The 23,793-nt window shown below is 38.7% G+C and overlaps 1 protein-coding gene across 1 annotated transcript in view; it reads right to left on the reverse strand.

The window, feature by feature from the left end:
* Positions 1-23,793, reverse strand: part of HMCN1 (hemicentin 1) — a 377,912-nt gene that overhangs the window by 181,203 nt on the left and 172,916 nt on the right. Inside the window, exons 12-15 of the mRNA XM_036343707.1 lie at positions 9,202-9,343; positions 8,003-8,130; positions 5,585-5,698; positions 577-735 (exon numbers count right to left, since the gene is read on the reverse strand). Coding sequence (XP_036199600.1) covers positions 577-735; positions 5,585-5,698; positions 8,003-8,130; positions 9,202-9,343 — 543 coding nt within the window. The remainder of the gene's footprint in view (positions 1-576; positions 736-5,584; positions 5,699-8,002; positions 8,131-9,201; positions 9,344-23,793) is intronic.

The raw sequence follows: 23,793 nt of genomic DNA on the forward strand, positions 1-23,793 counted from the left end.
TTAAAAAGGTAAATGCACCATCTGCTACCTTTGCTGTCATCAACATCTCCAAATTATGTCTAGGGCCAAACTCTAATTTATGGCCTCCAGATGTTATTACTTAGGAATTTGGTGTCAGAATGAATGATTCTGGATTGGAAAATATTTGGCAGGAGTTGATATACCAAGGAATTCTATAGTCTCTGAAGTCAGACAACCTGGGTTCAATCATTCAGTCTCCCCCTGATAGATATGTCTGTGTGCACCCATTATCTCTGTGACCCTAGTCAAGTTGCATAGCCAACTAACGCCTCCATTTCCTTATTTATATATGAAGATAATTAAAGTATCTTCCCCTTAAAATTGTTATGAGTGTTTATGGAGATAAGCTATATAAGTTCTTAGCACAATGCATGGCCCCTAGAAAACACTTGGTAAACGCTAATTACCATTATTATTTTAATAACCTTAAGTGCTAACTCTAATATTGCCTTTCTGAAAAGTATTTCCAGCCAATTGTTTCAAAGTTATGGGCACAGGGAAAAAATAGCAGATCAATTTCAAAACAAGTTTGTTTATCAGAGCAGGGATGCTTACAGCCAACATCCAGAGTTATCTTGCCAGTTGCTCTTCCAGCCTCGTTGACAGCTACACATGTGTAATCACCAGCGTCGAGATCCTGAGTTTCTGGAATCTTCAAAAGTCCCATGAGAGGATCAATAATGAGAAAAGTTGAGGGCCTCAGCTCAAGATCCCCTAAGTCAAAACAAAGGGAGAGCATTAAACACTAACATATTTACATAGTTTGCTATTAGTTTGATTTCAAAACTTCTAAAGAAAACAGAATGTAAAGTTTTTAAATACAAGTGTCTGGCACAAAGTAGACACTTAAACAATGTTTTTGCAATGAAAGAATGAAGTGTTTCTTGGCACTGAGCTGATTAGTCTGTATAATTCTATGAGCTAACCTATGGCCAAAAATCTGGTCCTGCATGAATTATGTATAAGTATTTCCTACTGCATATGTATCTAAATAAGAACAAACTCTTTGAAGCTACATTGGGGGACTTGGAAAGGATGCCGGCTGTCACATGGCTGTGTTAAGTAAGAAGGGCATGAGGAATGGGAAGATGAAGGTGGAAAAAAGATTTCTACCATCTATTTGGCAGGATGAATTTCAGTTACCCAGGAAAGTTCAGTTAGCCATAGGTGTTCTTAGTTTGGTTAATGACCAGGTTTTGGTTTGATAAATGCTACTAGTCAGATTTTGGGTAAGCTGCCTGAAAGGATTCTGAGAGTTGGTAGAAAGGAGCTTGTTGGTAGAAGAATGGATGAGAAACTTCTGACAGTGGCCAAAGAGAGGCATTGTCATATCAATCTCCCAGGACACCTCTGCTAAATCTGTATTATTCAGAAAAGTCCTTTAAGTTGGAGTTATGGAGCTCTTGGAAGAAGCAGGCAGAGGATCCATGTATGGGGGATGGTACTACAGATTGAGTTTGACTTCAGTGTGATGATAGGATGACTCAAGAAAGCTTTTTTATGTCTGAGTTACCTGTATGTGCTGTGTCCCTGCAACACTTCAAGTCCCCCTAGAACCCTTCCTGTTTGAAGGCAGGCGATGCCTCAACAAATCTATAAGGTAGGTTAACCCCTCCTTTTGCTTCCCCTCCTCCAGGCTGCCTCCTCTCTTAAGAAAGTAATTAACCAGAATGACCAATATCATTAAAAAGTGCCCAGTACTGGGTATTTAACGCCAGCTTAGTGTTTATATATTTAATTTGTTTTTGTAAAGGGTCATATCAAACTCTTTGTGGAAGTACTGAAAACATCCCAGGGATTTTAAGGCCATTGCTCTTTGGGTTTTATAACATGCCCAGCTGTCTGAAAAGATATTTTCCAACATGTCACACAGTAGCCTAGCCATGTGCCCTGGGCCTGAGGCCCATAGAAGTAACTCCCTTAGCTTCTAATGGGCAAAGAAAACCCCCCAACTAGTCATTCTCTGGGACATTATTAAAAAAAACTCCAATCAACAGATTCTGGGCAACAAACAGACAATTCTCTTTTTGTTTTGTTTTTTTTAATTTTGGGAGGAGAAGAGGTCAAAGAAGCCATAAATTTAAAAACACAAAAAAATTACATTAGCAACCGCCAATGCCAAAAATGAAGTATTTTCAGCATTCCAATATTTAAAACCCAAATCATCCCTTTAAGCTTGCTACTACATACCAGGCGAGAAAGAGAAGCAACTAAAGGCTTGTCTATGTGCCTTTGGGAAATTTTCATAAATAAAAGCAGATGATGTTGACATAAACTTTCTTCCCACTAAGGGAGGATGCAGTGTGACCTAGCTGTTCAACAGGGATTAAAATATTTGGACTAAAATGCATTTAGATTTTTGGAATTTACTTCTCCCTTATTTCTTCTGTATATGTCAGAGGACATTACAGGATGAAATAAAGACCTTTTTGCTAGTCTCCTTTTTTTTTCCTTTTCAAAATAACATTCTTTGAAGAATAGCAGTAATGAAACAATATACCAAGTGGAAAACATTGGTTAATCAAGTTTGCAGTTTGATCACATTTTAAGAATCTCTCCTTTCTTGATTTCTACTGAAAAATTAGTCATCAAATTATTGAGGAGCCATAGAGAAATACAAAACTTTAAAATGTTTAATAGTTCAGAATGTCATACATAGTAACATATAAATTTTCTAGGATTTAACATTAACATTGGGGAGGGGTCTCTTTGCTGTATTTAAAATTTAAATCTGGCCTCTGTGATGTAAAGACTGATAGAGAGATCATTATTCTTAGTGTAACAGCTTTTAAAATAGTTTATGGAAATTAAGTGGTTCTCAAAAATGTTTGTTTCCATGTTTGCCTTAGAAGTTATTGGGTATTTCAAAGCATTTAAAAAATATTTACTTGTACTTTATTATATTTACTTGTATTTAGCATCTTAGAAAATGAAACGGGAAAAATTTTAAGTATATGAATATATTTTATAATGACAAACTCATGACATTTTGATATAATGACTGTATTTTATGAAAAAATAATTGTATTTCCCCAAACAAGAGAAATTTCATGAGAAAAGTGGCATTCTTTCACATTTTTGCAAATCTCTAGAATAATCTATTTTATTAAAAAAGGAGCTGAGTGTTCAAATTTGCTTCTGCATTCACTTTACTGGATGTCACATGTCAGAAATTCCCCCCAAAACCCCACTATAAATCTTGAGACAACAAGTGTGAAAAAGACAACACCTGAGTATTACCAGGAAAATAATTTTGATCTTGTGGATTCCCTGCAAAGGATTGTGGGATTTGCAGGGATTTGTGATACTTGTGACTAACTCAACTTTAAGAACCACTGATTTTAGCAGAAATATCCTTTATATAACATTTTAACAGTGTCCCCAATTCTCCTTTGAACCCACTTTATGTTGCTCATTTCTAAATATGAAAAATCTAAAGTTTTGCTGGCTATTTGTACTTATGAAATTCCATTTCTCTGAGGGTCTGAATGGAATACAATTTATTAATAAATGGTGGCTGCCGGGGGCTGGGTGTGGGCAGGGAAAATGGGTGTAAAGTTTCAATTAGACAAGATGAGTAAGTTCTAGACACAGTGCCTGTAGTTAACAATACTGTATTGTACACTTACAAATGTATTAAGAAGGTAGATCTCATGTTGTGTTCTTATAATAACTAACTAAACAAATAACCCAACCACCAACTCTGTTCAACCAGAATTGCCTGAAAAGAAAGTATGAAGAAAACGTATTCTTCTGATTAGGGTGATAACTCCTCTTCACCCCTGGGGTTTCCATCAGGTAGGATTTTCCTAACCTTCCCCTGCAGAGGAGAGAGAGGAAGGCCCAGTTGCGTCCTCCCCCTTTCTCTTTAGAGCAGTCTGCATGGAGAAGAGCCTGGCCTCTAGCTTTGCTCCTGATGAACAAGACTGTGCTTATGAGTAAGCATTAAAGTAAGTTGGCCGAGCCTGGGCTGCAGGGCCACTCTGCATCTTGTCCATGAACACTGGCCCTCCACTGTGGTCTGTCAGCATCTAATGCACATCTTCTAGCTCATAACTTAGAGCAATGGGATATTATTTCTGGGCCCATTAAGCTCCAACATCTATGATTGAGAGAAGAAACTGATAGGTAGTCAACTCTAGAATCTTCCATGTGGTGGCTGCAAGGCTCCCTAAGTCCTCCTTTAGTTTCCAAGCCATTTGTGGGACCCAGGCTGACATGAAGAGTAAGTTATACAGGAAAGTTGCCTCCGTTTGGGAGAATAAAAGACTTTCTTCGTGACTGCTATATATGGGCACGGAAATCAGCAGGCTCCATTACCCTTTAAATTTTTTATTTTATTATACATTACTAACTGACATATAAAAAAGAAGTACTGCCTCCATAACACATATTTTGTATCCATTTAATTATGATGTAAACTTGAAATTGATTTCTAATTCCTTTATAATTCAAAGGTTTAAGTATTTTAAATAAGTAAAATTAGTTCATGTTAACTGAAATTAACCTAAGAAACAAATCCAGAAATGCTTCCTTATCAGAAGCATAAAGACTAAAAATCGTTTAACATGGAAAACCATGAAAATGGTATCATCTCCCAGTTTCCCTCCCCGTTTTTGACTTGTGTTGTTTAAAAGTGTTTGTTTGCTACACAAAGCCTTCCTTTTTCACCTCATGTTCCCCAAGCATTTGAACCCGAGGTGAATTATTAATTCTGTGATTATGACATCAACCTGTTGCTATGGAAATGTCTGTGATTTAACAAACAGAATCATAACAATAGTGCTTTGTACTATTTAGCATTTTTCATCTGAAGATTAAAAAGTATTTTGAAAACAGTATCTGAATAATCCTAGCAACCTCCCTGTTAGGGTGTTTGTGGGAATTTTTCCTTCTCATGAATTGGAAGAACTGAGACAGAAACAGAAGCAGAATGTTTTACACAGATACACTCTGTCAGCATCTGAGCCTGGACCAGGGCCCACGTATATTCCCACTAAGGACAAGCAGCACATGACTGCTATTTTATTACAGAATCACAGGGGTGTAATCTCTATGTTACAAATATAAGCAGATGATTCCTATACTTGACGTAAATTCAATGGCCAATGTCATGCAGTGTTAAGCGTCAACGTGTGCTTACTTGAGCACTTTACAGAAAGTGTCCTTGAGGACCTAGAAAACCTTCTCATGGTGAGAGCCACTGTCTCTAAGGAAAGCGGACTGAACTCAGTGAAGCTATTTTAAACGTTAGCTGGGTCCTTTTGGACACTTTATCTACAGGAAACAATCCTAAACTGACAAGGAGAATGTTCAGCTGGATTAGCACAGGGGAACTTTCCCCGCTTGCTGTGCTGGGTCCTGTAATCCACACCAGATGTCAAATCCTGAAGTTCCAAGTTCAGAATTTCAAACGATTGTCTCCGGTGTGATCATAAACACATTTGGCGGGGCTGCTAAGTCACACACAAAAACAAACGTCTAACAAATCTTTTTTTTTTTTTTTTTTTAAAGAAGAGAAAACAAAACTACGTCCAGACATGAACATACTGAAAAAATGTACCTTTGAACCATTTCACTTGGGGCGGAGGGACCCCGGAGGTTTTGCATTCCATCACCGTTGTGTCCCCCAGGGCAACCAAGAGCTCACTCTGAACTACGATCAGCTTGGGGGCTTCTGAAAACAACACACACGCAAAGGGTTAATGTCTACACAAAGCCAAGTGCACCTTGTCTATGTTTACAAAAGGAACCGATGAAAACGTCTACCATGACTTATGGGCTTGTGGCTATTTCAGTGTTTATAAACAGAAAGAAACTCTTAGAAGCATATATATGCACATAGATGGGTGTGTTGAAAAGATCAAGCCAAAAGAGAATACTAGGAAAAAATGATTTTGATAAAACAGAGTCCAAAAAATTTAGGAAATGAATAGTCTTTATGAAAAAAAAAAGAGGTATATAAGGAAAGAAAAAATTTGGAAAGCTGAATACATCTTATAGAAATAATACTAAAGGAGCAGAAAGAAGAAGAATAGTAATAGAAATACAGCAAAGGAGCGATGATGGTAACACTGAGGTGGCTACACTAGGACTTGAGGATAATATAACCGCAAGTGAATTTGTTATAACATTTCTATGAGATTTAAAGGATATTTGTGTTTAATGACAGAGAGATAGTTGTAGGCCAAGGTTAAAATTTGCATCTATAAAGAATACTCTCCCAGTTCTGACTCTGTTGTTCTCTTTGATGCTTGCTTCTTCCCTTTGCCTGATGCTTAGGTTCACTCACACATCTTTCTCTTAACTGGACATTTTAGAACTTTCTAACATCCATTGCGATTTGTTTAAACAAAGCCAAGAGATAGCTTCTCAAAAATCACGTTTCTCCTCTGTTAGAGAACATTCAGGTTTTCATAATTCCCTAGTTTGGTTTTCAAAAATCATAACCAGGCATAGCTTTACCCTCCATGGCAGTCCTTTACTTATCACAAGGTATGGAACTACATGGGCAGTCCAGACCACACCCTACTCTCTATCTTCCTGCTTTTGCTAAAGCTATTTCCTCTGCCTGAAATGTCCCTTGTCACAACTCTAAATCCCACTCATTCTTCCAGACTGAGCTTTAATCCTGTGTCTTTTGAGAAATCTTTGCAAATTCCCCAGTAGAAATTAGTCTTCTGTTCTGCCTAACTTCCATTGTAGACTTAGCTGACTGACTGCCTGATTCTATTTCTTTAAGTGTATCCACTCCCATTACGCAAGCTCTTGAAAAGTAAGGACTCTGGGTAACATGCATTTAAAAATTTTATACTCCATATTCTCCAGCACCGCATTTTACATATTCCGGGTGATAAATAAGTTAAATAAATGGGTCCAACAGTTTGGCTTCTTTAAATATGAACCAAAATTTGTTTCTGCAATGCAGAATCTGTTTCAATCTCCTTTCTGCATTCCCAGCAGTCTGTTCCCTCTCCATCTGGGTGTTCTGGGAACATTTTAAATGATCTCTAAATCTGAGCCCTCTTCCTTCTCCACTTATTTGCCATGTGCCTTGCCCATTTCTAGAAACGAGACCGCTTCTTTCCCAGCTCTCAGGGCAATATTTATGCCACTTTTGTTACCTCCCTCATCTATACACACCAACTATAACTCTCAATGTTTACTATGGATCTTTTACACCCTTCCTCTCCACTGCCTGTTTCACTACCTTATGAATGGCAAATAAGAATGAATGAAAAGGAGGATCACTAGCCATTAATTATTCACAGTTTACAAACTAACATTGAACATGTATGCGATTGTCCTTTGTTTATTTAAGGAAGATGAAATTAAGAAATATTCTATTACATAGTATATATTACTGGAGTGTGAAACATATATATTAGAATATTAGATTACATCATATATTAGATTACATTATATATTAGAATATATTTTCTTCTATTACATTGTGGAATGTTATATTATAGAATAATTGTCATGAAGTACATCTTCGATAAATATTTGAGTTTGGAGGGGAAAGCTGAAGATGAAAATTGAAAATAACATCCAGACAAGATAAATAACATAAGTGGTATAAACATTTACTTGTGACAGAAATGTTAGAAACAGTTTTGAATGCAAGTGGGAAATATAAAATAGAAGTTGAGGTAAACTAGGAAATATATTGGATTGATTAATTAGCAAGTGAAATACTACAGAGACCAGGTGAACCATGGAAGGACAGAGCTCTGCGTAATCTGGAACTCTTCCACACTCTGGAAGCTTCCTTGATAATTCTGCTAATGGAGCTATTCACTCCCTGACTTTTAACTTAAATTCGTTACAATGTTTGCTTTCATCACTGTGTGAGAATGAATAATAAATTAAAAGACTAGGCATAACTCATTCCTAATCTTAATTTTCAGCAAAGATTAGGAATCTTGCTTAACATGACATCCATTCTATTTTCATTGCCTTTTAAACTGATTATACTTGCCAATGTATCTGAGGGTAGAAGTCTGTTTATCTGTTCCCGCTGAATTACTTGCCAGACAACCATAGACGCCTGCATCTTTGGGAACTGCATTTCTGATAAATAAGGTACCTTCTGAGGTCATCCTATATCTGTGGACAAAAAAATAAATAAAATAGAAAATACCCTAATAACAGTCTCAAGGCATCTTTCTTCCAAATATCTTCAAATACTTTAGAGTTATATTTTTGCTACTGACTGCAGAAATGATTAGCATTATCATTTTACACGCAGAAGAGTAATATTAATAATAATTATTATTATTAATAATAATAATAGATCCTATGTATCCAGTACTTCTGTGAGCCAGGGATTGCTAGAGGGGCTGTACATGTATTAATGGTTTGCATCTTTAAACAACCCAATGAGTTAGATACTATTATTATCTCTGTTTTACAGATGAGCAAAGAGGTTCCATAACTCACCCAAAGTTAGGCTTAGTAAATGGAGGGCGTGGAATCTGCACCCAGAAATCATGTTCTCTGTGAACCACTATGCTAAACAGTTCCTTAAAATAAAAACATGGGAGATGCAAGGCTTTGTGTCACACAGTGAGTCACTGATGAGTCTAGGAATAGAATCTGGCTCACACCTGAGCCCTGCTCCTCATGCCAAACCCAGAGTAACGGAAGCCCAATAGCTGGAAATTTCACTGTTTATGTTCCACATGCTCATTACACTCTGGGAGCATGAGAGGTTTCAATGTCTTTTAAAAGCATCCAATAGGAAAAAAAAATATTTCAATGGAGTATGGCGAAAGTGAACAGGGATTACCAAGGATGTCTGCACACACTTCAGTTGGAGCTACTGTTCTGTCCTTTGCCTCCACTCTCTCCTGTTAAATCCCAGGACCACACCTTAAGTTCATTACACTCATTTCAAATATTCAGGGCAAACCAAGTGTCACGGTGTTATGTTTGAACACAAAGTATTGGAAAGCACTTGATCCCAGCTTTTAAATTCAAGACGTCAGGACCTCAAGTTCTACAGATTAATCATTTATTATTTTATTGACATTTCCTGGCCTATTTAGAAAATCTAAAGGCATGGATTTTGGTCAAACCTCCCTTAACCATAGGGACTTGGTCAGATTAGTTTTGTCCAGAAATTTCATTCACTTTTCTCACTCAGTAAAAACAAAGAACATGATACAAACCCAGTACCTGTGTGAACCCACGATAAACATATCATTCATGGTCCAGGCGACCTTGGGTTTGGGATAACCTGTTGCAGAACACATGATGGAGACCTCAGATCCTCCTGTGAATGACTGGTTCTTGGGCATCACAGTGACTTTGGGCGGTTCTGCAAAGAAAAAGAAACATATACAATGAAATGCCAACTTACCTTGATTTTAGGAGCTTCCTTAGCAAACTGGCAGACTTCTCACCACCACACCTCCTCCACTTTTTTCCCCTTTGCACTTCCAAGAGTTCATTTATAAAAAGTAACGAACAACTGAGTGTAGTACCGATTCAGCAGACTTGCACCCCAAGGCCAGCAGAAGGGGCAGACTCTACTTTCTGACTCTCCAAGGCCCAGGATGCACAGGGGTCCTGGACCCCCAGAGCCCTTCCTCTCCTTGAGAGCCTGCTGCAGGCTCTGGCCAGGACCCTGGAGCCTGCCTCTGCACCCCACAGGCCTGGGGCAGGAGAGTGGAAGGACTTACCTCTGGCCATTTTTTCCAAGCCCTAGAAGCTCTGCCCATCTGGAACCCCAAAGCCTGCACATACTCCTGATCCTGAAGGCATGAGGATGGGCACAGCCCTGCCCTCAGAGATTGGGGAGGGTCTCGCTGACTTTCCTTTGAGGGATATCAGGGGCCTGGATCCAAGGCTAGTGACAGGAAGGAGCTCGAATGAAAGCTAGGGGAGCTGCAGGAGTGGGACACAGTCATATTTGGCATCTGGGAGGTGGAGGGGTGTGGGCCCTCTGTCCATTCACTAGCCAAGTCCTGCACCAACCCTAGGCCTTGACCACAGGGCAGGCTGGGCACCAGGCCCTGCGGTGGCCCTGTTCTCCTGGGGTGTCTTGGACATGTGAGAGAAGGTGGTCCTCATGGCCTGGTAGCAGGTGTCCATGCACTTGGGAATGTCAGCCACCACTGGTGGGGATGGCATCTAGCACCTGCACCTGGACTGTTCCTTGGGTGAAGAGCTTCATCTTGGGTTGTAGAAGGTGGAGTATACCTCAGGGATGAGGGGCACCTAGATCTGGGGAGCCAGGTAGAAGACACCGCAGGTCCCCACTGCTGTTCCATGTGCTCTAGGGGTAGACCCACATTTTGAGGTTCTTCCAGACCCTACTCCTGCCCATCACGGTCACAGTAGTCCTGGAGTACTGCGGGTTGGTGAAGAAGGTGCCCTGAGGTACATTGTCAGGCCCATAGGCCACATGAAGACTTGCTCCCTTAGGGCCATCTACACACAGTGCTTGGGAAGGGCCCCCTGAGGCCTGTCACGTCCAGGACTCTCTGGTGGTTAGAAATCACAGGGGTCCACCTCCAGCTTCTGGAGGCCCTTTACCTCAAATTGAAGGTATATAAGTGCTCAAAGGACAGGATGAACCAGCTGGTGATGCTCATATTCTTCACCATCCGGCCAGAGTGGTGTAGCAGGCAGACGACTGTGCCATGGCGGGAACCAGGAAGGTGCCCTCGTGGTGATCCCCATCAGGTAATGGAAGCAGAAATAAATTCTCTTTGAGAGCAAAATATGACCCCGATGTCACGTTTCTGTGTCTCCAGTGGTTACCCTGTGGCTCCTTCCTCCCACCAGCTGACCACCAGCTTTTGTTTGCTGGTCCGGAACTTCACTATAAACCTGTTTTCAGGTAAAGTCCCCAAATGGGGTCTTTGGCCTCTTTCTTATTCTGAACACAGGTTTGGAGCCACAACTTATCCTGACTACTGACTGCTTTGTTTGAATGGCTCTTTCTTTTTTATTTATTAGATTATAAATTTGTTGAGGTAGAGACTAAGTCTTTCATATTGTTCCGTATTCCCTTATATTCTACAGTATTTAACATCCCTTGCATGTTATGCAGTGACTTGTAAATAACAGACACTTAAAACTGTTGATGGACTACAGGGCCGTTCCTAACCTGTAATTTGGCTCTGAGGATTGTTATGTCTGCCAACCTCTCAGGATCATTTGCCTCATGCTCATAGAGTCACAGAACATATTAATTATTCAAAACATATTAATTATTCAAAGTTCCAATTGTATTCCACTTTTATGGCAGAAAGACTTTTGAAAATAAAATATTGAATCAGAAATTTACTGTCAAAAAGGATACAAAAATTATCTGGGGTGGCTGGGATGTTGATATATCTGGTCTAATCAATGGCACATTCCCATCTATATTACTACTAAGACTTAATTTTCAAAGAAGGGACCATCAAAAAATATTCAATAATTTTTTTAATGTAAATATCCGCTACTCAATAAGATAAATAAAAGGAAATTCATTTTCACAATGTTTGAAATAGTGGTCATGAGTATCAACAAAAATAAATAAATAACATATTATTATTTTGCACAATTATTAAGTTCCAAGCTCTGTGCTAACTTATTTGGGATACACTGATAAGCCAAGCAGATATGCATGGTGTCAGCTTCCCGTTTAAATGGGTTTTTACTATAAAGGAATTTGAAAAATTCAGTTAGTCAGTTAGATCTGGATACAGTTATGACATATCTTCACTATAAATTAGTCTGAAAATTGTGGCTGAATTTCACTGAGAAACATTTAGTCTGTGGAATCCCTATGCATTTGAAAGAGATACAGTGGTACTGCTAGTCTAGGCAGCTGCACAACTGAGCAAACCTAATTACTGCCTAATTGCTAGCAGCTTACAACTGCCCCCCCTTTTCCCTGTTTACATTGTGTTTTTGAAATAATGGTTGTGAAGTTAATGTTCTAAGGGTTGTTCTGGCCTGTGGACTTGGTTGATAGTCTCATTATTCCATAGATTCTTCTTGGTCAACATAGGGCTGGAGAAATGTGTGAGGTCAAGGGCAGACTGGCCAAGGCCAGTCAGTTCAAACTGGAATTCCATCTGGAGTCCATCAATTCTGAAATGCTGGACTGCACAGGCCGTGGGGGTGTTGCAGACAAGCTTCAGGGGCTGAGGGGGAAAATGAAGACTTCCTTCTCTTCGGAATTTACGGAATACCCACACTTATTCAGCCCCAACTTCCGAAAATGAAATGTTTCTCAGGTCTTGACATAGGATCGCTGCAAAGATCCAGGCGCTCTAGGGATTTTTGTCTAAATGTGGTGCCTTCCAATGGCGTCTGCCAGAACTGACCTGGCATCTCTCCCAGCAAGAATCCCACTGGTATGCTCTGTAGTTCAGATATCAAAGTGAAAATAAATGTCAGTTTCCCAAACCAGGATGCAGAGAGCTAAGAGGTCGTTTCTCAAATAAAGCCTGGATATAGGGTGTTGCTCAGGGTCACGAAATAAGTCTGTGTGCAACATACAAATGGGATGACATCACCCCACAGAAGGTGAGAAATTTACCACTGCCCTGGGAAGAATATTCCTGCTGATGATAAGAAAATCAGACAGGATGTAGACAAACAGGGAAGCAAAATTGGATTTCCACCAAATAATAGCTAAATAAAGATGGTCAGAATGATTAAGCCTTTGCATAATTAGTTTAAGTAAGGATGTGATAGACTTCACATAATTATTTCAGTAGCTAAATTTTTTAAATTCCTAGAATAAAAAACCCCTTATTTTAGTGAAGTTTTAATGGAACAATAACAACGAATTAAAGAACCATAGTTCAACTCTGCCAAAGTCCGGAGTCCAATTTTTGCCTTTAAGAGAAATAATGCATTTTAAGCTGGTTTTCAGTCTTTTTTCATCACCACACTCATCACCATTATCAACACCGTCAACATCATTATTACTCCCACCACCATCATCAACTATCAACACCATCATCATAAATAACAACCTGCTTTTCATTTGATAAAGCAATGGGAACATGGCACACTATATGGTATTGCGGCATTAATTCATTCTTTTTTTATTGATTAAGGTATTATGTATGTGTCCTTATCCCCCCGTCACCCTCCCCCCTGCTCATGCTCTCACCCCTTGGTGTCTGTGTCCATTGGTTATGCTTATATGCATGCATACAAGTCCTTTGGTTTATCTCTCTCTCTTACCCCCACCCTCCCCTACCGTCCCTCTGAGGTTTGAGCATCTGACCGATGCTTCTCTGTCTTAATTCATCATTTACATTTCAACTGGACCGTGGTCGGCAAACCGCGGCTCGCGAGCCACATGCAGCTCTTTGGCCCCTTCAGTGTGGCTCTTCCACAAAATACCACGTGCGGGCGCACACATACAGTGCGATTGAAACTTCGTGGCCCATGCGCAGAAGTCGGTATTTTGTGGAAGAGCCGGTATTTTGTGGAAGAGCCACACTGAAGGGGCCAAAGAGCCGCATGTGGCTCACGAGCCACGGTTTGCCGAGCAGCAGTTTGCCAAACACAGAACTAGAGGCCTGGTGCACAAATTCATGCACAAGTGGGGTCCCTTGGCCTGGCCTGTGGGATTGGGCCAAAACCAGCTCTCCAACATCCCTCGAGGGGTCCCAGGTTGCAAGAGGATGCAGGCTAGGCTGAGGGACCCCACCAGTGCACGATCAGGACCGGGGAGGATGCGGGAGGTTGGCAGGCCAGGTAGGGACTGCGGGAGGGCTCCAGGGCGTATTCTGGCCCGTCTTGCTCAGTCCCAATCGGCCAGACCCCAGCAGCAAGCTAACCTACTGGTTGGAGCATTTGCCCCCTGTTGTCAGTGCATGTCATAGAGACTGGATGACTGCCCCCTGGTGGTCAGTGCACATCATAGTGAGCAGTTGAGCGGTCTTAGCATAGCATTAGCATATTACACTTTGATTGGTTGAACAGCCGACCAGCCAACCGGACACTTAGCATATTAGGCTTTTATTTTATAGGAGCATAACAAAAGCAAAATACATACATTTTTTAAAATTTCTCCCCAATGATTTTTAAAAGATAAACATAGATTATGATGCTAAGACTAAATTATAAACACTACTTTAAGACTTAGGTGCCTTAACATACTATTAATGGTGAGTTGGCAAAGTGAATTATAAGTGCCTATGAAAACAGCACTATGTAAGTTTTGCTATTATTAATATCCCATTATATGATAAAGTAGGACAAAAATAATAAAATGAGTGTCACAGTATTTAAAATATCCTACTAGTAAATGATACTTATACTTTATTTGATTCTTCTGAAATTTGAGAGATTTCTAGATACTCAAAATTTATAAGACCACAATAAAAAATAAATAAATAAAATAAAATAACTTTAAAAATTGTATAAGAAATTTTAATGTAAGTAGAGAAATTTAGTTTTTGCACATTTTTCTGATAGCAAAAACCACGCTCATACCTATGTCACCTTGACCATGTTAAAACGAGTCATGATGATGTAATGAGCATATGGTTATGATCATGTCCATTTCATAGTTAGTGAAGTAATTCTGGTCATTAGGGACTTACTTCATCAATCATCTTGAGAAATATTTCCTTTCCATCGCAATGTTCTCTCTGGTGACATGGATTAATTAATGACAGACAGCCTCCCTTTGCTGACACCAGAAGACAAATTAATGCATCTAATGTCCACACAGACATGGCATGAAGAAGAAAGGAGGCTTTGGCCCTTTGATTTCCATGTGTCAGCATGATATTGTGCAGAAATGTCAGTTACATACTGAATATGCTCAGATTAAACCAGGATACCTATGTTCATCTTTCTTCAAAAACCCTCCTTATGGGAACAGCTAGTAAAATCAATAGGGAATTTTTTTCTGTTCACAAATAAATAGGAAAATAGTCTCTTTTAAACAAAACCTTAAACTCATGCCGTGTAAGTAAACACTACCCCGCTTAACCTAACTTTAACTTCTTTGGAAATTTAGCAGCTACAGTGTCACCTTAAAAGTGATGAATTGCTTTAGACTATTTCGTAGAATTTTGCAAAACTCACACGACGTACTTTTTAAATTAGGGTGAACTAATTTAAACAATACTTTCAAAATGGCTTCCCAATAAATTGTTCATGAGGTAATTATCAGATTTTGTTATAAAATGTGGTTTTAAATGTAAACAGTTATATGCTTACATGTGCTACAAGTGGAAAAGAAAGTACTTACATAATGGAATCTAAAATTGATGATGTCATTCAAATAAGCCATGGAAGTTAACATGGGAACATGAAAAATGAGGTTAGTGACTCAAATCTTCCCTATAGTCTGTTATTGTTACTTTGACATTCATTTAGCAATTAAGAAATACACATCTATTGAGCGAACATGTGTGTATTTTTTTTCCCCTCTGTACAAGGCACTATGATTAAGAAAAGAAACACCCAGTATATATAATATGATTGGGGAGAAAGAACTGAACAGTTGAAGTTGATTGTGATTAAGAGCTAAGTTGTTTGGCAAAAAATAATAATTTGATAGGATACCAGAACAAAGAGACCAACAGTACTAAGAAAGGAGGTGATTTATGAGAGTGGCTTCACGTTACTGGTAGGATTTTGATGAATATCTCTAAAAACATAACAGAACTGGTTTACAACTGTTCCCAAATATATTTTTCATTGTGAGTAATTAATATAATCCCCTAAAATGTTGGATGATCTAATACCAAGCAATGTTGGTATTAGAGAAATTAGAAATAATTAGTATTTAATGACTGAACCTAATTTCTATGGAATTGTACAGACTGTAAAATCTATTTTACAGGATCTCTAGCTCTTTTAAATATTTGTATTTCCTGTAGGAAAAGCTAACTTCATAAAGTTACAGTCGGCCTGCTTAGAATTGTAATTAATAGCTATGTCCTACCCTATCAGATGTTTACCTGCTGATTTAGCTCAATCCATTTATTTAAAACATTCACATTGTTCAGAAATGCATTACTTCCATTTCTGATTAGGGAGGTTAATCCAGCTAGTTTTGGTTCCAACTAACTTTTAAGCATGAAGCTTGCACAATAAGAGTAAAAAAAAACTTCACTAAGAATGATTGATAATGAACAAATGTGCTTGCTCACTTAATTTTTTCTTAATTTTCTTTTAAAAAATGCGTTCTTATTGATTTTTACAAAGAGAGGGATGGAGAGATAGAAACATCGATGAGAGAGAGACATCATGGATTGGCTGCTTTCTGCACACCCCTTACTGGGGATGGAGCCTGCAACCCAGGCATGTGACCAGTGACCTCTTGGTTCCTAAGTTGATACTCAACTGCTGAGCCACACCAGCCAGGCTACTTAATTTTCAATGAGTAGAAATGGCAACAAAATATATTTTAACATTTTAAAGTTTTCCCATGCCTACTAGAGAAGAGAGTTCATACAAGGGGCCACAGATTGCTTCCAAAGAGCAAAGAATGAAAACAAAAACCAACTAAGCAAATGAACAGAGATCAACTGCCTGGGAAAAGAGACAAGGGGCATTGAAATCCCAAAGATATGGAATCAAGGGCAACATTTCCAAATCATCTCATCAATGGGAATATGAAGACCTGGCTGCAACCTTTTCAAAAAGTAAAATTAGTCCTAAGTGGCAATACTTCAAATCAATTATGATAGTGGTTAATCTACATGGAAGTTGCAATAAATGTCCTAAAATTCTGCTCTTGCTATTTCTGCCTTTCTTCTTTCTCCAGAAAAGACTAGAATTGGTTGTGCCATCCAATATGGTAGCCACTGGACACATGTCTATTTAAATTCAAATTTAAATGATCTAAAACAAAATTAAATTTCAAAACAAGTTCCTTAGATGCACTAGCCCTGTTTCAGTACACAGTTGCCATATGTAATTAGGATCCACCAACTAGGACAAATACACAGATTTCCTTCATTATAGAAAGTTCTGCCCTAACCGGTTTGGCTCAATGGATAGAGCGTCGGCCTGCAGACTGAAGGGTCCCAGGTTTGATTCTGGTCAAGGGCATGTACCTGGGTTGCGGGCACATACCCAGTAGGGAGTGTGCAGGAGGCAGCTGATCGATGTTTCTCTCTCATCGATGTTTCTAACTCTCTATCCCTCTTCCTTCTTCTCTGTACAAAATCAATAAAATATATTTTTAAAAAAGAAAGTTCTATTGGGCAGTGCTGGACTAGAGAAAAGGTCTATTAAATCTCAGAAAGAAGGTCACCAATTCATTGACTTACCAGTAGATGGTGCATTGGCAATGAAACACATAGGCAAGGACTATATCTTAGAATTATATGCTGGATTTGCAAAAAATTCACACCCAAACTACAGTGTGGTTATGCAATTCAGTTAATAAGAGATGGACAAAAATTTCAGAGGTACACAATAAAGGCTAGATTCTATTTTAATGACAAAAATCTTAACAATAAGTATGTATCAAGAGTTCTTAAATATGTACAATTCTTATTTTCCCAATATAAGACATAAGGATATGTTTGTTGCCTTGATGTCCATTTAAAATAATTCCTAGTATAAAATACTTAGACATTAATATTTTTTCCATTTAATTATTTTTTCCTTAACAAACAAAAATTTATAAATTCTAGAAATTCTTTGGGTGATTAATCAAAATAGATTAAAACAATAAGTATAACTGATAAGCAGGATAGAAGTTTTAAAGTTTTATTCTTTCTTGCTTAGAAAATCTTCAGCTAAATGCTGCTTAGCACTGACTCTTGCATTGCCTTTTCTTTCCTGGGTCTCTTTATAACAATTTTCCAAAACCACAGAATTTCCAAATAAAAGGGGAAAGCTAAAGTTTAGACTTACTCTCATGTGACTTAGAAAAAAGTGGAAAACCATAATGAGCATTATTATTTCACGGCCATTAAAGCTTTACATATATGTACATGAATCCCCTGCTCCAGGCTCAATTAGGCAAGGATTTCTTGTGACTATCAAAGTTGGTTATGCACATCAGAAAAGAGAATATTACTCGTGGCTGAAAAGAAATATCTATCCAACTATGAAAAGGCATAGAAGACCTTAAATTTATGTTATGCAGTGAAAGAGCCAATCTAAAAAGGCTACTTGCTGGGGTCCAGCCCCAGCAGGTCCAGGGGTCCCCAAAGGTGTGGACGGAGTCGGCGAAGAAGGAATGGCATGGGGACAGTGTTCAGTTGATCAGCAGCCTAGCCAGGATCTCTAGCCAGGATCTCCAGCCAAGTTCTGGTCTGGATCTCCAGCGAAGTTCTGGCTAGGATCTCCAGCCAGGTTCTGTGTCCATGTTCTCTTGCTAGGTTCTCCAGCCAGGTTCTGTAGCCATGTTCCCTCACTAGGTTCTCCAGCCAGGTTCAGTCATCAGGTTCTAGTCAGGTTCTCTTGCCATGTTCTATCCAGGTTCTGTAGCCAGGTTCTTCAGCCAGGTTCTCTCGCTAGGTTCTGTCTCTAGGTTCTGTGGCCAGTTTCTGCCCAGGATCTTTTGCCATGTTCTGTCTCTAGGTTCTGTGTAGGTTCTGGTCTAGGTTCTGTGCCTCTTGGTTATGTCTTCTAAGTTCTGTGTCTTGTTGTCTTGTTACATCTGTATTTATACCAGTTGATTCAATCCTATCAATCTCTATTCCAAAGGTTAGGGCGTTTCTTATCTCCATTCCAGGGAGTAAAGATTATGTAGCTTAAGCATGATTGTTCATAGTTAAAGTGATTAATTACCTGCCTGGCACTTAGTTAAGGGGTTTTATCCCCTCCCTAACTTCAGGGAAAAATCCCTACCTGGGGAAACAACCTTTCTCGGAGAGGTGACCTTGGTTAAAACACATAGCGCTAAGGGGAGCAAACATATTAAGAACAGTATGCTATATACACCAGGTCCCTTGAAACAGCAAGGATGGACCGCCTCCCGGCAGCTACTTGCTGTATAATTCTAATTACCTGATATTCTGGAAAAGGCAAAACTGCGAAGACAAAGAATGGATAAGTGGTTTCCAGGGATTAGCAGGGTGGGAGAGGCAGAGCACTGAGAGTGATCGATACATGTCATGTACATTTGTCCAGACCCACAGAATGTACAACACCAAGAGTGAACACTAACATAAACTATGGGCTTTGGGTGATAATGATGTGTCAGTACAGGTTTATCAATTATAATAAATGTACCACTCTGGTGGGTGATGCTGATAATGGCGGAGGCTATGCATGTGTGTGGGTGGGAGGTATATGGGAAATCTCTGTAACTTAGCTGCTCTTAAAAAAATAGTCTTTAAAAATGGTTATGGTGCTCAAAAAGGGATAATTTTACAAAATATGCAATAGTCATAGAAGCCAAAGCATATAAAAGTAGATCTTCATAGTATTTCTTAAAAGGAAAGATTCAATAATCTGACAGTTGATTTATGTTCATAGACAAATTCATTTGCTACCTTAATAATCTTCTCAGGGAAGCGACCCACAATTCAACTGAAAGAATACTTGTCTTGGGAGTGCAATCTGAGGTTCACAACCTCCCATCCTTCCAGCTGTCACTCTCTAATGCCCATACATCATTCCCCAACTTGGTCATGGCTACAACTCCTTTGAACCTTCTTTTAAATCCAATCTATCAGAACATGCCTTTAAGCATCACTTCTTTCTTTACTGAGCCTTAACAAGGCATCACAGCAATTGCTTTCTTTCCCCCGTTACCTTGTCTTTTTGCTGAACCCACCTCACACAATCGCAAACCTAAACGATTCTTCTACTTGTATAATAAAAAGCTACTGAAGGCTAATCTGAGATGTATGCGTTGGTCATTCCAGTCCAGTTAGGAAAATAAGGTGGTGGCAACAGTTCCGTTACTGCATGCTGAGCAGTGCAAGTTCTTTCCAAGTGCAGATAACTGAGAAGCGGTACCAGCTCAGGCTAGAAAATTATTACTTTTTAAAATAATGAAAAACTCGTTTAAATATATTAGCTTTAAGGGAATCTACCACTTGATACCAACATAAAATAACATCAGACCCAGTGTGTCCGTGGTGGCACTTCTTCGTAACTTTAGGTCTTACATATTCTATGCTTCCACCTGGGTTTTCCTTTTTCATGTGTCAGTTGAAGTTAATTCATTTACAAAGCACTGCCCTGGCTAAGTTTGCTCCCTCGTTCTGTGGCTATGGAGATGGGCCACACTTATCTTGTTTGTGCAGGAGGTCACTTTTATTTGTAGGTGCCGGCAAGTGAGCTAACTTACTGCTTCTGTATGCAGAGAAAATATAAACGATCTTAGTCCTTGGCCCCTTTCTTCCATCATTGTTCAAATGTGGCCCCTATTCCCAAAGACTGTGGCAGCACACTCCTGAGGAACTCAAGACCCAGGCAGAACTTACTTTAATGAATAAAACTCTTCTAGCAGAAAAGGTAACTTTGGAGAAATCTTGCTAATACGCAATTTCTTTTCCTGCAGTTGCTTATCATCCAGAAACTCCGTTCACAATACTGCACTTTTTTCCTGTGAACACTTTAAAATGATTTTTCCCCTGAAAGTATGAAATCTATTTTAAAAAGCTAAATACAAGGAATTTACCGGAAGAGTTGAGATGATGACCTCACTTGGCCTTCCGAAAGGATTACCTGTGACTGTTCCACTTACTGGGGAGGTTTATCTCCTATCTATGAAATTTCAGGAGTTATTCTGTATACTTTAAAATTTCTTTCATACAGGTGTCCACCATAGGGAGTTCCTTGTAATTAAAAAGAGTCGTAAGGCAATTAAACTTAAAGAGTAAAGTTAGAACTTTTCCACAGTACAAAAATTCATATTGGAAAGCTCAGGGGACTGGAATTTTACAGGATTACATTACAGAGTAAGTTGCTTTAAATCCTTTGTGAACCAAAGGGAGCTTGAAAAAAAAAATGCAGAATTTTGATTGATAATCTAGTCATGTTTTCCTACAATGAATAGCCTAATAAGAGAGCCACGAAAATTTCAGCAGTATCTTCCTCAAGTTTCCCTTTGCACGATTTTCACAGGAATACATTTTGATGTGTAGCTGTCTATACCCATGTTTGAATAACGAAATTGTTTCTGATGCAGGCGTTCCAGAGGTCCAGGTATCTGAAGGTCCTTGACCCACTGTGGGTTCTTGGCTTCATGCAGGAAAGAATTCAAAATTGAACCAGCATAGAATTTAAAATGAAAGGGAATTTATTAGTGAAGAAGTAAGAGAGTGTACTCCACAGACAGAGCAGCCCCTCCCTAGTAAAATTTACTTGTTTTATTGAGGCTCATTTAATCAAGGGGTAGGGCACTCAATAAATAAGGAATAGCTAGTGTTTTTCCAGGCGGAGGGGTAGAGACTTCTCAGAAGAGCTCTGTTGGCCATGTTGTGTCCTTATATAGCCGATAATGAAGCTAGGAGTTACCGCAAGGTGAAATTAGTTGCCATATTGGATTGAGCTGGTCTCCTGCCTCTCCTAAGCCATAAATGTTGGGGGTTGGTCTTACCATCTCCGTGGCAGTCCTTGTAGCCCTTATTGGTTACAGCCATTTCACCACATACCCTAGCTCATTCTTTTCCTAGACATTTTAATACAGTGAAGCTTTTCATTTTTGGAGGTTGACCTGAGACATATATATTTATGTCTGTTTTGAATGTGAGTGCCATCTCTGTGGATTTTATTTAGATAGGGTGAAATCATATACTTAAAATGAAAACCCCTAATTCATTGCTTTCTGTCAACAGTTAATTTTATTTGCTGCCTTGCTTGTTTTATGTCCTGATATGAATCAGCACAAATGAATAAGATGCTCTGTTAAAATACAATATAAGCTTTTGTTGCCTTCTCTACTAAGGATCTAATAAGGAGTGAGTTGGAGGCCCTTGGATTTGAAGACAAATATTTTAGTGAATTTTTGCATGAAGTATTCATTGCAATGATATCTAAAAAATATTTAGTTTGACCACGGAAGTATTTGCTTTCTTAACTCATTCTAAGATATGAAGAGAAAAGTTTAATATTCAGTTACTTTAGCTGATGAATGTGGTTCATGGTTAGGGGCAAGCTTCTGTTATAACAGTCCAATTCCATGCAATAAAATGTATAAATTAATATCATACATCTTATTCCTTTTTGTCTTTCTTTTAAGGCATCTATTTGCTATGAAGATTTTAGAGCACTTTAATCGTAAATGGAGAGAATCATATTTCTCTAGTACTTAGAAGAAAGAAATGTTGTAATGTCTTTAATTGGAAGTTACAAGGAAAGGTTAAGAATTATTTACATTGTAATAGGAAAAGAAAGGGATATGGTGACATAATAAGCATGTCAAGTACATAGGAAATTGTCACAGAGAAGCTGTACATCAGGGACATGTCAATTTCCAGCAATAATGAACCATGAGAAAATGCAGATTAAGTCAAGCCTCATGGATTTAAGCGAGCTACACAAAAAGATGTCCAGATCTTGGAGAGCTTAAATTCTAGAATGTGATAGCCGGGGAAAGATACTCATGCTTTCACTGCTAGGAAGAGATAGATCAGATGAGGAATGAGCAAACACTTCAACCCACTAAATTAGTCCAATAAATCTACAAACATTCAAGCATTTTTAAAAGTTCATGACATACATTATGTCATCTAACCCTCACAAACTGTGCTATTTGTAACTGTATTTTGTCCATAAAGAATAGGAGTCTCTGAGTTGTTAGTGACTTGCTCTAGGGTGCCAAGTCAGAAAATGGCAGAGCCCAGATCTGAACTAGGTCTTCAATCATTCTGCATGGTATACAGAAATGCCTACATATGAAATTCCATTCTCTAAATTATAATCCTAGGTATATACAATAATATATTCAGACAACTACAACTAGCTCGTCCTTTATTTTTCATCAATTCAGGAATATATTTTTGTTATCTTCTCAAAACATCCTTTTTTATTCAAACTGGTCCCTCAAACTCAAGGCCAGCTAGACAGACCATAAAATAATGCCTCTAAACAGATTGACACCACTAGAGAGTATACAGACTAGCCAGTAATCATGCAATGTCACATGTTTTTGTATTTATGTTTTGTATATTAGGTAACATCTTACCTCAATACTTTCTTAAATCATTTAATAATAATAATTACTCTATTTAACCAAAAGGAAGAGAGTCAAGGGCTTCCTTTAAATATATATATTTCTAGATCATAGGGTTCATGCTCTAGAATAGAGTCAAATGCTAGTTTCAGAAAGTGTTGTCCATGAATCCATCTGAGAGGTCTGTTACAAATGCAGAATCCCAAGCCTCACACCAGGGAAAAGGTTAACCTGGGTAAACAAGGAGGGCTCTGACCTTATTTTATAATCCCATTCTAAAGGACTTCAGGTAAAGAACCAAGATCAGATTTCCGAAGGCCATTAGGCATTCTACCTGAAACAATCAGTTTAGTAAAAATAGTTCCAAAATTCTGGTAACTCAAGTTTCTACTTGGAGTGACTCAAATTATCTAGGCAGTTTATCATGTGGAAATGTACCGAACCATTTATAAAGCAATGTTTCCCTAGAGGTTCCACCGGATCAACTAACAAAAGGCACACATTCAGGTTGCAGAACATAACTCAATTACCCGTGAGAAAACTACAATCAGATGGCAACCAGTTTATTAATTCTCAAGGTAGTTTCGCTTTTCTGCCATTAATAATATTCTGAGATCTAGCCTTGAAATTCACTGGTCAGTGTGTTAGATAACCTTGTTAAGAAATCATCTGAGAGTGTTACTTCAAACATGATATAAAGT

Source organism: Myotis myotis, unplaced genomic scaffold (genome assembly GCF_014108235.1).
Source record: "Myotis myotis isolate mMyoMyo1 unplaced genomic scaffold, mMyoMyo1.p scaffold_m19_p_18, whole genome shotgun sequence".
Taxonomy (NCBI): domain Eukaryota; kingdom Metazoa; phylum Chordata; class Mammalia; order Chiroptera; family Vespertilionidae; genus Myotis; species Myotis myotis.